The sequence below is a fragment of the Pholcus phalangioides genome, unplaced genomic scaffold, assembly GCF_987345545.1.
Source record: "Pholcus phalangioides strain wild (caught in Gottingen) unplaced genomic scaffold, Ppha-v1.0 ptg000020l_1, whole genome shotgun sequence".
NCBI classification, from domain to species: Eukaryota; Metazoa; Arthropoda; class Arachnida; order Araneae; family Pholcidae; genus Pholcus; species Pholcus phalangioides.
Window position 1 is genome coordinate 2416745 of NW_028301613.1, and position 14412 is coordinate 2431156.

The 14412-nt window shown below is 37.5% G+C and overlaps 1 protein-coding gene across 1 annotated transcript in view; it reads left to right on the forward strand.

Annotated features, from left to right (window-relative positions):
- The first annotated feature begins 7853 nt into the window (after positions 1–7853).
- LOC149070755 (mannose-P-dolichol utilization defect 1 protein-like) overlaps positions 7854–14412 on the forward strand; it is a 36467-nt gene continuing 29908 nt past the window's right edge. Inside the window, exons 1-4 of the mRNA XM_089248599.1 lie at positions 7854–8140; positions 8948–9013; positions 10695–10827; positions 13958–14162. Of these exons, the coding sequence (XP_089104725.1) occupies positions 8056–8140; positions 8948–9013; positions 10695–10827; positions 13958–14162 (489 nt within the window). The 5' untranslated portion in view covers positions 7854–8055. The remainder of the gene's footprint in view (positions 8141–8947; positions 9014–10694; positions 10828–13957; positions 14163–14412) is intronic.

Sequence of the window (14412 nt, forward strand, 5' to 3'; positions counted from 1 at the left end):
GGCGTCATCCTTTTTCAATTTTGAATTTGGTAACCCTATCTGAAGACCACATAATTCGTATTTTCACTTATTTGTTCGATCATCCATGTTATCCGAATAGTTTTGATTTTTTTTCTACATAAAATCGATTCTTGCAAATGTACGAATTTTGGTAGCGAAATTTTCGTCTCATATAACAGAATTTTATGCTAGAAAATAACAAACTCTCTCTCTTTTTTTCATCATCGCATGAGTTGCCTGAAATTTCGAGATTAGATGGCAGCACCAACAGTATACAAATCGAGCCTCCATCGAGCTTATATTACTGGAGAGCGGGGCTAACGAGAAAGAGAGCTCTCGTCGGGGCTCTTTCTCGTTAGCCCCGGCTAGAACCCCTTAACACACGCGCTTAATACACACGAACCCCTTAAGATGGGTTTTCCTAGGAGCAGGTTACCGTGTGCAGCGTGAAAACGCTGATTGGTTAATAAACGTGAATTTCAGGCTCTTAACCAATCAGCAATTTCACGCTGAGCGCACCGTAGAAATCCTTTTCCTAGGAAAACCCGGCTTTACATAGTATATGAAGGCGTCTTAAGCCGGGTTTTCCTAAGGGCAGGTTTCCCGTGCCGCGCGCAACGTGATTCACCCAGCGCGACACGCCGTCCACTCACCAGTAAGAAAAGCAGCATGAATGTTTTCCTACAGAGCGCAATACGCCTGACGACAGCGCTCTACGTCGGGCATGCGCCACGCTAGGAAAACACAAACGCGTAGCGTGATTATGTAACACGTTTCTGTCGGCGCGAAATAGTCTAATTCGGTTCACGCTGCGCAACAAACCTATTCCTAGGAAAACCCGGCTTTAGCCCCGACTGGAGAGAGTATGACGACAGCGGTTTTCAACCTTGGCACTGCTTGAGAACGGTGTCCCCAACATCTTTGGTCGGAAGGTCACGTAACTCGGTGAAAACAAACATAATTCCCCCTCCCCCCCCGTTATTTTCTTGTGGCATCCATAGGAATTTAAAACAATAAATGAAAGAAATAATTTCAGCATCGATGAGATAATTCCATAACTAATGAGAGATAATTCCAGAATTAATGGCAGATAATTCCAGAATTAATGGCAGATAATTCCAGAATTAATGGCAGATAATTCCAGAATTAATGGCAGATAATTCCAGAATTAATGGCAGATAATTCCAGAATTAATGAAAGAAAATATTCTAAAATTAATGAAAGAGACAAATCCAGAATTAATGAGATATAATTTCAGAATCAATGAAAGAAATAATTCCAGCATTAATAAAAGAAATAATAATTAATAAAGGAAATAATTCCATAATGAATGAAAGAAAATTCAAGAAATAATGAAGGAAAATTCCAGAATTAATGAAAGAAAATATCCTAGAATTAATGTAAGATATAATTTCAGCATTGATAAAAGTGATAATTCCAAAATTAATGAAAGAGATAACAACAAAGTTAATGAAAGAGATAACAACAAAGTTAATGAAAGAGATAACAATAAAATTAATGAGAGATAACAATAAAATTAATGAAAGAGATAACAACAAAATTAATGAAAGAGATAACAATAAAATTAATGAGAGATAACAATAAAATTAATGAGAGATAACAATAAAATTAATGAGAGATAACAATAAAATTAATGAAAGAGACAATTCCAGAATTAATGAGATATAATTTCAGAATCAATGAAAGAAATAATTCCAGCATTAATAAAAGAAATAATAATTAATAAAGGAAATAATTCCAGAATGAATGAAAGAAAATTCAAGAAATAATGAAGGAAAATTTCAGAATTAATGAAGGAAAATCCAGAATTGATGAAGGAAAATTCAAGAATTGATGAAAGAAATTATTCCGCATTAATGAAAGAAATGATTCCAGTATTAATGAAATTAATGAAAAATAAATAATTTTATCTTTTTTCATCTTTAGATGAGAGTTCTCTTGTTTTTTTTCAATCTTTAAAACCCAATATTTAGAGGCCGAACATTTCTATGGGCAAATTGCCAGGCGGGAACTTTGTTTTCATCGATTTATGTGATTTTCTTGCATTTGATGTCGCTGCAGTCGCGGCGGCTGGATGCTCCCTCCAGTAATATAAGCTCGATGCAAGCTTCAGAATCTCTGTCGTCTGCTTCTCTCTAGGTTACTTGTTTTGGACGTCTCCTTGTGCCCTGAAGAAATTACTGAACTGGCAGTTCGAACTTCCAGTTCTGTTTGTGAGCTTAGCTTGTGGGGAACCGACTTCTTGTCTGTCGTCTGCTCATTAAGAGGCTATTTGTTTTGGACGTCTCCTTATGCTCAAATAAAATAACCGAACTTTCAGTTTGAATTTCCGGTTCAGTTTATGAGCTTTGTTTATGAGGAACTGAGCGGAATAAAGAATATAGTTTTTTTTAATTTAAACTTCATCATCACCACAAGAGTCATTTTTAAATTTGCGATTAGATGGCAGCACATTACTATAAAGTGGAGTGTGTGAAAATTCACCTTTGGGGCCCATTCAAGTATTACGTAAGCAGATTTTTAGCCATTTTTGACCCCCTCCCCCCCCCCTTTTCAGCTAAAGTCAGCAAAACGCTGACCCTCCTCCCCCCCCCCCCTTGTCAGCTAAATTTCATCAGCAGCTTAGAATATTTCATATCTTCAAAAAGGGTGATTGATGACGTAAGCAACCTTCAAATCCCCCTCCCCCCTTGTCATCAAAAGTCAGCAGATACGGAAACCCCCTCCCCCCGATGCTGACGTAATACTTGAACAATCCCTTTTGCGATCTTACCTGTCGTCTTGTTGTGTGAAGTTCCTTTGTTTTAGATATCTCCTAGGGACTTGAAAAAATTACTGAACTGGAAGTTTGATCTTTCAGGTCAGTTTATAAGGAGCAAAGCTGAATGAAGAATTTAGTTTTTTATACCTGAGCTTCTCTCGTCATCACCACATAAGGCACTTCTGATTTTGAAAGTAGATAGCAGTGCCAACAATATTTTGAAAAATGAATGTCTTAAAGTATTCTTAGAGTATTAAATTCATTTTAATTTCCTTAAAATTGTTAGTGCCATTGTGAATTCGCTGCAAATGCTACAAGGCAAAAAAAAAAAAAAAAACTGCTATTGGTGACGGACGATCACCCGGTATATACGGGACTCGTTACTTCCTAGATACAATATATATAGGCCGTACTGGCTTAGTCGGAAAGACTGGATGCATATATCTCATCCACGTCCTGCAGCAAGGGTCGCTAGACTAGGATTTTTGTAGGGGGCCTTAGGCATTGCCAACGTGAGTCACGGTGGCAATGCCTTAGGCCCCTTTCACACGGAGTGGATGCGGACGCAGGTCCGGAAGTTTTAACAATTGGTTTATACTGAGCCTTTCAGACGAGGCGAAATTCGTATATGTCAAAACCTAGTGCGGGCTCCGCATCCGCACATACAAGTTTTAACAATTAGGTCATTCGGAGCTATTCACACGACGCGGATGCGGAGCGAATTCGTCCGCATCTTTGGCTCCTTTTTATTAAAGATGATTTTGTGCGGAATGTTTTCAATTATTTGCCATAAATACCCTTAAAAACACCATATGAGGGTCCCTGTTCATCAAATAGGGTGTACCCGCATACGTCTATCCCTCCGTTTCCTTCTGAGATGGAGATATAGCAACTTTAACTGCCTTTTGCCCATAATTTAAAATTTTACACAATAAAACCTGTCAACAACGGCCACTGACGGGACCAAAATTATAAGCCGTTCTGTTCATTACGAATATTTAATTGACTAAATGCTTTAATAACTTTTAAATTTAATTAAAAAACTTTAATTTTTTTTCTTTTTAAATATTTAAAATTATTTAAAATATTTGTTGTTTTTTATTTTTTAAATTTTTAATCTTTTAATTTTTTAAACGTATAAACTTAAAAAAAATACTTTTATTAAACAACGTTATCCACGTACCGCGTTCGCTCAGGACCGGATTAAGACGTTTGAAGGCCCCAAGCACTTGAATAGTTTTGGTGCCTCCCCCCCCCCCCCCCCCCCCCCCCGATATCTACAGTATATTTTACTCGATATTCAGTCTATAAACCAAAAAAAAAAAAAAAATTTATATTTCAGAAGTGACTAATCTCTAAGGATGGGATTTCACTCTAAAAGGTTTATGAAAGTTATTTTATAAAACTTGAAAAAAGAATCAATAAATTTATCGGTTGCATTTGCTCGAATGCAACCGATCGGCTTATTGGTTTCATTTGTAAAAGAATTATTATAACATTTTTATAGTGTAATCCGGACTTAAGGCCGGGATTGTACTATAAAGTTTTATAAAAGATCTTTTACAAAAGTTGAAAAATTCAACCAATAGGCGCATTGGTTGCATTCAAGCAAATGCAACCGGTGATCTTAATGGTTGAATTTTTCAAATTTTATAAAAGAACTTTTAGAAAACTTTTATAGTGCAATCCCGGCCTAAGACAGAGTTGTGATGTGAATATTTCTAAGCACAGGCATTTTGAAAGTCTCCACCCCTCCCCTTTTTTTACTTGAAGTCTTTGATATCTCCTGAATTATTTTTTTTTTGCAACATCATTGGATGTTTTTGGAATTTTTCTTTCATATTTTCCAAAAGACAGATTTTTTGTTTTAAATCTTGCCCATCGACTACTTGTGAGGATAGGAATGAAGGCATCTTTATACCCATATTCTATGAGGCTCTAGATTAAGCCACCAAAGAATGCCTCTAGGCTGCTTTCTATGGGCACTCTGAATCAGAATAATAGGATTTGGTGAACTTTTTTCGGAGCATTTTTCATACAAATTATTAGGTGAGCATTTCCAGCCAGAAGGGAGGGGGCTGGGGGTTAAATATATCACTTTGTTGGGGTGCCAGGACCGTCTTAAGAGCACAGTGGGCCCTCGGGCCAAGTGATTTTTCTGAGGCCCTACCAGGCAAATTTACATGTATGCTCCTCGAAAATTTCAACTATAAGTATTTATAGTATATATATATTTCATTTGTTTGTATATCTAATTTTTGTCAGGCACTTTTTTTCTTGAGGCTCCACGGGCCGTGCCCGGGTGGGTCCATGATTAAGACGGCACTGCTGACAGGGTTCCAGCCCTGGGATCCGGGACAATAACCACCACTTTTTTTTTCACACAATAAATTAATTACAGAAGGGCCCGTGAAAAGTCTGGCTTGGGGCCCGCTAAAGATCTCAGCCTAGGGGCCCTGCTCCAGGATGTGGGGAAGGGGATGTGGAATTCACAAAAATAAAGAAAAAAAAATCTGAAACACGTTAGAACTTTACATTTCAAAGTGTAGATTAATTAAAAATTACTACAACACATTCCGCTTAACGGCAGTGCCGTCTTAAGGAATGGTCCCACCCGGGGGCTTCAAGAGAAAAGGGGGCTCCCCAAAAAAAGGATCTGGTTGAGATTTTCGAAAATTTGCCTTGTAGGGCCTCAGAAAAATCATTTGGCTCGGAGCCCCATGATGCTCTTAAGACGGCCTTGCTTAACGGTTCCATTTAAAAAGTTTTCTCGCTTAGTACGACTTATTTTCGTGATCTTCTAAGTTTTACTAACACTTATTGAAATTTCCCGTTTAAAATGTTTTTACCAGCTATGTTTTTCGTGAGTTTTTGGAAAACGCTATAAGTGGGATTCACTGCATATAAGCTCTTCAATGTTATTACTTGTTTAAAACCAAGAGTTTCTTGCCACAAACAAAATCCAAGAGCCGAATCTCAATATTTGAATATTCAGATTCCAAATTCAAAAAGACGCTCTGGAATAGGTTGCGTCGAATATTAACAACACTAGCTGCAATCAGCCTAAGCCTCAGATATAATTTATTTAATAGTAGGCAAAATGAAGTACCTCTCAAATGTTTTCATACATGAACTCCCCATTCATGAACAGGATCGGTTCTGGACATTTTTCAAGTGTAAGCGAATGATGTTTTAGTGATAAAAAAAATCACCCTTTTTCAGTTGGCGCCTTTTGTGGCTGCGCAGTTCGCAGGATTCAAGATACGGCTCTGTTCATGAAACAAAATATCTCTAATGTTGGTACTGTATGTACTAAGATGAATAATTAGATTGAGGAAAAAAAAATCAGAGAGAAACCTCTTACTTTTTTTTCGGAAGTTCAGTGGTAAATATTATCAAAATTTCGAATTTATACACTGTATGTCCGTCTTCCGGAATATATGAGAGAATGATTCGGAGATGGGGTGGCGTTTATGAATGAAAAGTTCTCAAGCCTCCCTAGGAAAATATCATGGCATGACAGTTCAGAGGTTCCCAGGAAGGCATGCTTTTGTGTTCCTTTCTTTCCTTTGTGTTCGTTGAAAAAACCGATTCCAGGTGGGACCGGTGAAAACAGCTCAAGAATCATTCGCAATACCGTACAAATTACCGAACAACCAATTGCGAATGCTTTCATTGCATGATCCGCGCACTAGTGTATACGCGCCTTTAGATTAGTTACTTCTGAAATACAAAATTTCATTCAATGTTTTTTTTTCATTGATAGATTCAACATTGTCTAAAATATACGTGTAAAGGCGCGTATACACTAGCGCGCAGATCATGCAATGAAAGCATTCGCAATTGGTTGTCCAGTAATTTGTACGGTGTTGCAAACGATTCTTGAGCCGTTTTCACTGGACCCACCTGGAATCGGTTTTTTCAACGAACACAAAGGAAAGAAAGGAACACAAAGGAAGTTTGTGTACCCACGAGTGGATTAGAACCGCTGCAGGGGGTCGTGCGTTGCAAGATTGGCTCGCTAGTGTATACGCGCCTTAAAGTGGGCACCAAAATCATTTAAGTGCTTAGGGCCTTCAAACATCTTTTAATGCGGCCCTGCATTCACTTCACTTCTGAAATATAGATGGCGGCACTGGAAAATCAAACATACCACTACATACGCACTCGGACTGTAATAGGCACACACACACAATTACATTTCCGGCACAACTTACGAGGTAGTAAATCGCCCACAGATGGTGATAGACCTGAGTTGTGCTCGGTTTGAAAAAAAAAAAGAAATGTTACCAACTTCGAGGCGCAAACGCGAGCCTATCCTCCCCGTTAAAAAGTCTCCCCACAGAGAGCGACAGGCCTACAAACACTACAAATACTCAATCATTGCACTTCACTCACTTCACTTCTGAAATATAGATGGAACCACTGAAAAATCAGTCACGACGCTAGATACGCACTCAGATGGTTAGGTGCACACACTCACACACTTCCGGTTCAACTAACTAGGTAATAAATTTCCCATGGCAATAGATCTGAGATGTGCTCGGTTTGAAAGAAAAAAAAGAAGAAAAAAAGCAATCATATATAGGCTGACCATATTTCCTCGAGAGATATATGGGAAATTGAGATTACAAATACGGGACATCACCAACTATCGCCAAGAACGACGACAAAAGTGAACAATGATGCCAAATATTGCTGAAATTACGGAAAAATCGCAATGGCGGGAAACGAAGCATTACTGCAAATTGCAGTGGATTTCACGAAATAAAACGTTCACCATGGCAAATGTGGGAGATTAAATGTTGTTATTTGTAGTTGTAATTATCATAATATAATTTAATAATTCAATTATTTATTTATTTATTTAATTATTTTATAATTCAATCTTTGACTTCAATGAAGAATAAAAAGTCAACTAGGCGTCATGCAAAAAACGGGAAAAACCGGGACACTTTTACCAAAAAGTCGGGACGACTAAAAAAAAGAAAGAAAGTCCCGGTAAATACGGGACGTATGGTCACACTCATATATATCATTCCTATTCTGTATTTTATTTTACCCTAGAGCTATATGGTCAGTGTATCATAACTGATTCTAAAGCAGCTTCGGGCTATACCAAGAGGAGCGGCGGGGGGAAGAAAAGTGGGGAAAAAAAAGAAAAACTAAAAGCTAGCTATCTGACAGGAATTGTCGGGATCATCGTCTGCTCCTCGTTCCCCCTCTCTCGCGTTTTCAGTTTGATTTGTTTTTGGGATCCACGTAAAAAGAAGATGGACTATTTACAAAACATCCTCTCAGCTGTGATCAGTGAGAAATGCTTCGAAGAATTCTTCGTCAAGTTCAACTTCTCGAACGGTTTGTTCATTGGCTGTTTTATTTTTCCCTTCAATGGATAATAATTGAAAATGTTTCTATGCAATTATACTATATACGAGAGAACGTTATCATGTGATCATTATTTCCTCATCGCGTTTTCCTTGTCTTGGGTGATGATGATGATAAGGGGGGGGGGCAACTTGGCGATTATCGGCTACTTTTGTTTTTTATTCCGACGCCAAACATGTCGGAAGACCCGACAAAAGAGTCGCCAAGGCCGTACAGGCGCCGGAAAATAAAAATCGCGATTATAGAAAAAAATGATAAAAACCCATTCGAATAATGAAAAATGCAACAGCTGCTGTATAAGGGAAAGGTTGGGGCGATTTTCGGCGACTTTTATTTTATTTTTTTGTCCCGGCACCAAACATGTCCGACGACCCCATCAAAAGTCGCCAAGGCTGTTAGACACATTACGGGCGGCGAAAAAAAAAACCGCCAGCATAGAAAACAATATGAAAAATATCATGAAACACAAGACAACAATTGACTGTTGTCATGATTCAGTGCTAATCGGCACTCATCCTGATTATTGAATATCCCCTGTTATAATATTAGGTGTGGTTAAATGAAGACATGATGAGAGCCATGACTATAAAATATAGGCCTGTGTACCGTAGAGCAAGAACCCGAGAAATGGACATCTTTTTCTCAGCTACCTCGTTGGGCATTTTGCCTGTTGTGGCGTTGTATTTGTATAAATGATGCTTTGCTACTGTCAGTTCGTTTATTATTTTATACTTGTCTAATTTTTGTCTTCTTTTTTCATTTCCAATCAATATTTAGTTGAATGTCTGAAGCAAACAATCAGCAAAGGCTTAGGAGCAGGAATTATTCTTGGCTCTACTTTAGGTATGTAAGTCTCTTATTGCATAATATGTTGTTTTATGGCGCTCAAAAAAAAACAAAAAAAAACGCAAAAGTAAATCACATTTAACTGGGTTTTGACAACTCCCAGCATCAAGGTCCCATGACAATTCGATGACATCTTAAATTTACTCGTGGAATTACTAAATTTAGTCTAAGGACAGAACATAAAGATTTAGCATTTATGCATACTGGCATGGAAAGGAGAGGGAGAGGGGATTGTCACGAAGTCTCTTAAAAGAGCAATTAATTTTAGGCAATTTTTCTCAGAAATAAAAAAGTGCAGGAAATCACTTCTCTTCTCGTATGTAATTTTTTAGTCATATTTTAATCGTGGTTCCTCAGGTATCAGGATACCTTTAGCAAGTGATATTCATATACAGCAGATCTCGCTTATAATAAAGTTTTTAAAAACCCTTATGAAAAAACATTGTAAGCAGGAAAGTGCTTTAAACGGGTGCTTTTTAATGGGAAATTTTGGTGAGTGTTAGCCAGGGCCATCTCTTAAGAGCATCATGGGTCTCTGGGCCAAATGATTCTTTTGAGGCCCTACCTGGTGTGAATTCTAGAAAACTTCCAACATGATCCAATTTTTGTGAAGCTCCTAGGCCGGGCCCGGGTGGACTCATGCATTGAGACGACACAGATGTTAGCAAGAGTTAGGACCACGAAAATAAGACTTACTAAGCAGGAAAACATTTCAAGTGAAAATGTTATAAGTGGGTCCATTGTATACTGTTTTGAAAAGCATTAATTTTTTTGGTTTTTCAAAATTATCAAGCACACTTCATAATGAAATCTGATTGTAACCATTCTAGTTATATCCGAAAATTTTTTTAAACAATTTTCCACAAGGAGATGGGATGTATAGGAAAAAAAACAATCAATACACCTTACACACACACACACACACACACTAGGCTGCACGAGTCCAGTGTCAAGTGAATAACCTAAAACAGCCAATCAAAGCTCAATATACTATAAGCCTCACTCATCTACAGCCAGAGAGCAGGTTAGAGCACACTTCCTACTGGGCATAGGAAGTTCTCATACAAATTTAGCATAACAGCACTATTGACTCTCACTCAGAGAAATGTACTGGATCCCCTTCAAGTCTTATACAATTGTTAAATTGCTAGTACCACGTGTAGTCAACGGCAATGTCCCCTTTAATTTTTATTTTAGGAGGGGCCGGTTTCTTCTGTGCAGCACCCGAGTAGTGCCGTGGTAAGCTGCTCATCTTCCACTATGAAGGTTACCATCAAGGTCCATAGGTTCGAATTCGGGCATAGAACGTAAGAAGCAAGTTCTTTACCTACTGAATCTGGGGCGACCACCGATGGATGGAACCTTCATTTCCCTCCCAACTCTTCTGGTTGGAAATTGCCGTATGGTGATATATATGGCCAGAGTTGGTGTGTGGTAAAGCAGGGTTTCTTCTGTGCGCGGAATGGCAATATGCCATATCCACCTACGGTGTATTCCATGATTTTGCGTTATTGGTTGGAAGTGGTTTTTACTTCCCATGGCTATAGTTTAGACAGATCATTGATCATCAGAGGTCTGTTTTGTTCGTTTCTCACTACATAGAGAATTATTTTGCTATGCTTTGATAGCCAATTCCAATCCTTTTATTTATATATATATATTTTACATTGCCTTTCAGTGAAAGTTCCACAGATTGTAAAGCTTCACAATGCCAAAAGTGCGATTGGTATGAGTTTTATGTCCATTTTATTGGAACTCATTGGGGTAACATCGTCTGCAAGTTACAGCTATGCTAAAGGATATCCATTCAGGTAAACTTTGTAGCAATTCTTCCCCCTTTTTATAATAGAATATTTGCTTGAGATATTTTAATTCTTTCTATGAGATAGCTTGAATCATAACCACAGAGGGCATGCATTTTGAAAAATAATGAAAATTCCACTTCAATATATTTCTGAGAAGTTTAACATCTTCGTCAGTTATGAGCTTGACACACATTTTTTTAGGAGATAAACAGGTTTTATGTTGCTAATATACTGATTTTGAGTGCTTGAAACTCATGCTCATACTGGAATGGATATTTTGGTGTGTGAGAGATGTAACACAAAGATATTGATTCAGTCTGTGGAATGTGCAAGAAAAGTAGTTTTTACAATGGCTCCTACAAGGGTGGAGGCTGACAGGACTTGGGATGAGATTCTCATCATATTTTTTTTTAGTATAAATTCACTATAGAGAGGCCAGTGTAATGTCTGGTGTGAGGGGCCTGAAAAAGATCCCAGCCCAGAGACCCTGCTGCAGGATGTGTAGGCCATGGTTTATACAAAGGCAGACTGGTTTCTGGGCAGCCATTTTAAGATGGAGCACCTACCTTGAATTCAGCACATTCCCTGGTTTGAATTTCAGCTAAGGCTTGTCTAGCTGTTTGGCAATAATTTAACATCATTGATCATTTTTGTCGCACCACAGTCATTTTTTGCACACGAGGGCTAATTAGACTGGGACCTACAATTTATTGCCGATTCTGAGCGGCAGACTTGTTTTTTATACTCATTGAGAGGTTGGTGTGCTAGCCCCTTGACGGGGGACTCCCTGCGGTAGCAATTTTTTGCTGTGGTCAAGTCGCCATTTTTTTGTTGTTGTACCCCTGTGTCAGGAAAGTTTTCTGACAAGGATGAACTGGGTATCAAACTTGCGACACCTCTAAACATCCTTTGGTACTTTAGGCGAGCATCTTATCGACCGGGCTACCACGCCCTGGCAATAATTTAGATTTTGCATGAATTAATTTGGAGTCTTATTACCTTATTTAGTAACATCATCCTTGCAAACAGTCATTTGAAATAAAAGTAACTAGTTGCTATTTGAAAATTACTAGGTCTGGGAATTGATTAAAATTGATTGATTGATTGATTAATCAAAAATTACAATAGATTAATAAGATTTTAATCACAAATTTTCAAACGCTAACCATTTATAACAAACATGGTATTTATAAATGTGTAATATTAATTGATGCTATAAAAATATGTTTTATTCATTTCATGTGTGCACTTGTTCAATAGGTGTAAACAAATTCAGGAGTAGATTTAGAAATTATGCTTCCTGCTTGAAGCAATTTATGTTCAACGTATTTGTCAAATCCTGGAATTTATTCAATAAAATGCAGTAAAACCCCCTTTTATCACAGACAGTCCTAGTCACCCCTCTTTTATGGCAAAATTATAATTTTCCCTTGTATAATAAAATTATGCATTTCAAACCGCTGATTAACGGTCACCTCTCTTTTACAAACAATATTTTTTTCCCTGTCAGTGACTGCAAAAGAGAGGTTTTACTGAATTTTATTTGGTCACTGGGTCACTTACATATCTGAAATATTATGTATAGGAACATGATTCAAGACATCTAATCGGTTTCATCAAATAAATCAAGTTAAATTATAAACTTTTAAAAATTTTAATTGGATTAATGGAGTTAATTAACTCAACTAAAATGTTTAATTGTGATTAAAAATTGATCGATAAACCGACCTGATTGATCGTACCAGCCTGAAAAAGTATCATTAATTTTTCCTACTCTAACTCTGATAGCAGTACACTGTCTGTGGCAGCTGCTGTGTGGTCATGTGGTTATCGTGTTGAACTTGCATTGCAAGGATCCAGGTTCAAACCCCTGAGGTGGTATAGTGGCTGTTGACTGAACCTGGTTTTCTGGGATTTTCTCAGATTTTTTGCCATCATAAACAGTATAATGCTCTCCACAGAGAAAGGCAGACCTCAAACACGATAATCACCTAACACAAAAATTCAGGTATCTGCCTCTTTTCACTTCCAGTATTGGAAGGCAGAGGGCAGCACACTACAAACAAACACAACTTGAACAAGATAAATATCTAAAGGTTCTGTGCATGTACACACACACATGCTAACAACACATTCTGACATGAACTAAAGTGTTAGAAATTCCCCAGAGGAATATTTATGTGGTGCATGTATATGGTTCAGTAGTATTAATATTACAGCTGCTGTGGTTGTCGAGTGGTCATAGTGATGGACTGGCATAGCGAGAATTCGGGTTTGAACCCCACCATTACCACAGCGGTGGTCAGTTGAAGTTGGTTTTCTGTGATTCCCAACTTTGAGGCGTAAATGTAAGCTGATCTCCCCATTAAAAAGTCTTGCTTGCTGCAGAGAGCAACAGTCCTACAGCAGTGCAATTAATCAATCATTACACTTCATTCACGGTTAGAAAAATTGATGGCACATAGTAGCATTGCACATAACAGGTTGCACAAAAAACAAACTTCATGTTAGGTTTACAACACGTACACACACACATTCCGGTATGTACCAATTTGTTAGAAATTCTGTGGAGGAATGTGTATGAGGTGCATGTTTAGTTAAATAGTAGTAGTAGTAGTACACTATGGCATATGATTTTAAAAAAAACCTGGCTGTAATAGACGTTCATCAAATATTTACGCATCTCATTTTCAAAAGAGTAGGGGGATATCACCTGTTAAGCGATGGAATGGCCCAAGTGAGTGGAAGAAGCTACAGGTATAATATAGGATACTATGGGTTGTCTCAATTTGGGGGTGATGAGGGAAATAATTTCTGAAGAAGAAGGGAATGATAGAATAGAAAAATTGAGAGAAACTAACATAGACTTTTTCTACTAAAAAAATTGGTATATATATATTTTTTCTGCATCAGGCAATGCTGGGTATTTCCTCTAGTTGAGCTATATAATTAGTTAATTTTCAAAATGACTGGTGGGGCATGCCTTGAAGCCACTTGGTAAAAAATTCAGCTGGATGCATATGATAACATATCCTTCACTTTAGTGTGTCCCATTGAATAATTCAAAATGATATTTTATGTCAGCAAATTTAAAACCATTTGCATTCATTAATTTGAATAAATTTATTTTTTACAGCTCATGGGGTGAATCATTGTTTTTACTCGTCGAGACAGCAATCATTGGTTTTATGGTCCTCGTGTACAGTGGCCAGCTGAGCAAAGCATGTTCATTCCTCTCATTATATGCTGTTGCCAGTTACCTTCTTTTTAGTGGTATTGTGCCAATTTATGCTCTCTGGAGTATGCAGATGGCTAATGTACCAATCGTCATAGCTGGGAAGGTAATATACTGTATATCTTTGATTGCTTTGGAAATTTATGAATACACTAAATCTTCTTTTTTTTTGCACATTGTTATTTATTTATTGTTTTATAACAATTTTGAGAAAAAATTCAGTGGGATGCATGTATACAGATGTTCCTCGCTTTATGTGATTTTGCAAAACACAATTGATTGACAAGTTGATTTTAGAAATTGTAACCTGCGAAATTTGACCAGAAATTCGATTCTAATGATTTTAAATCTGAAAA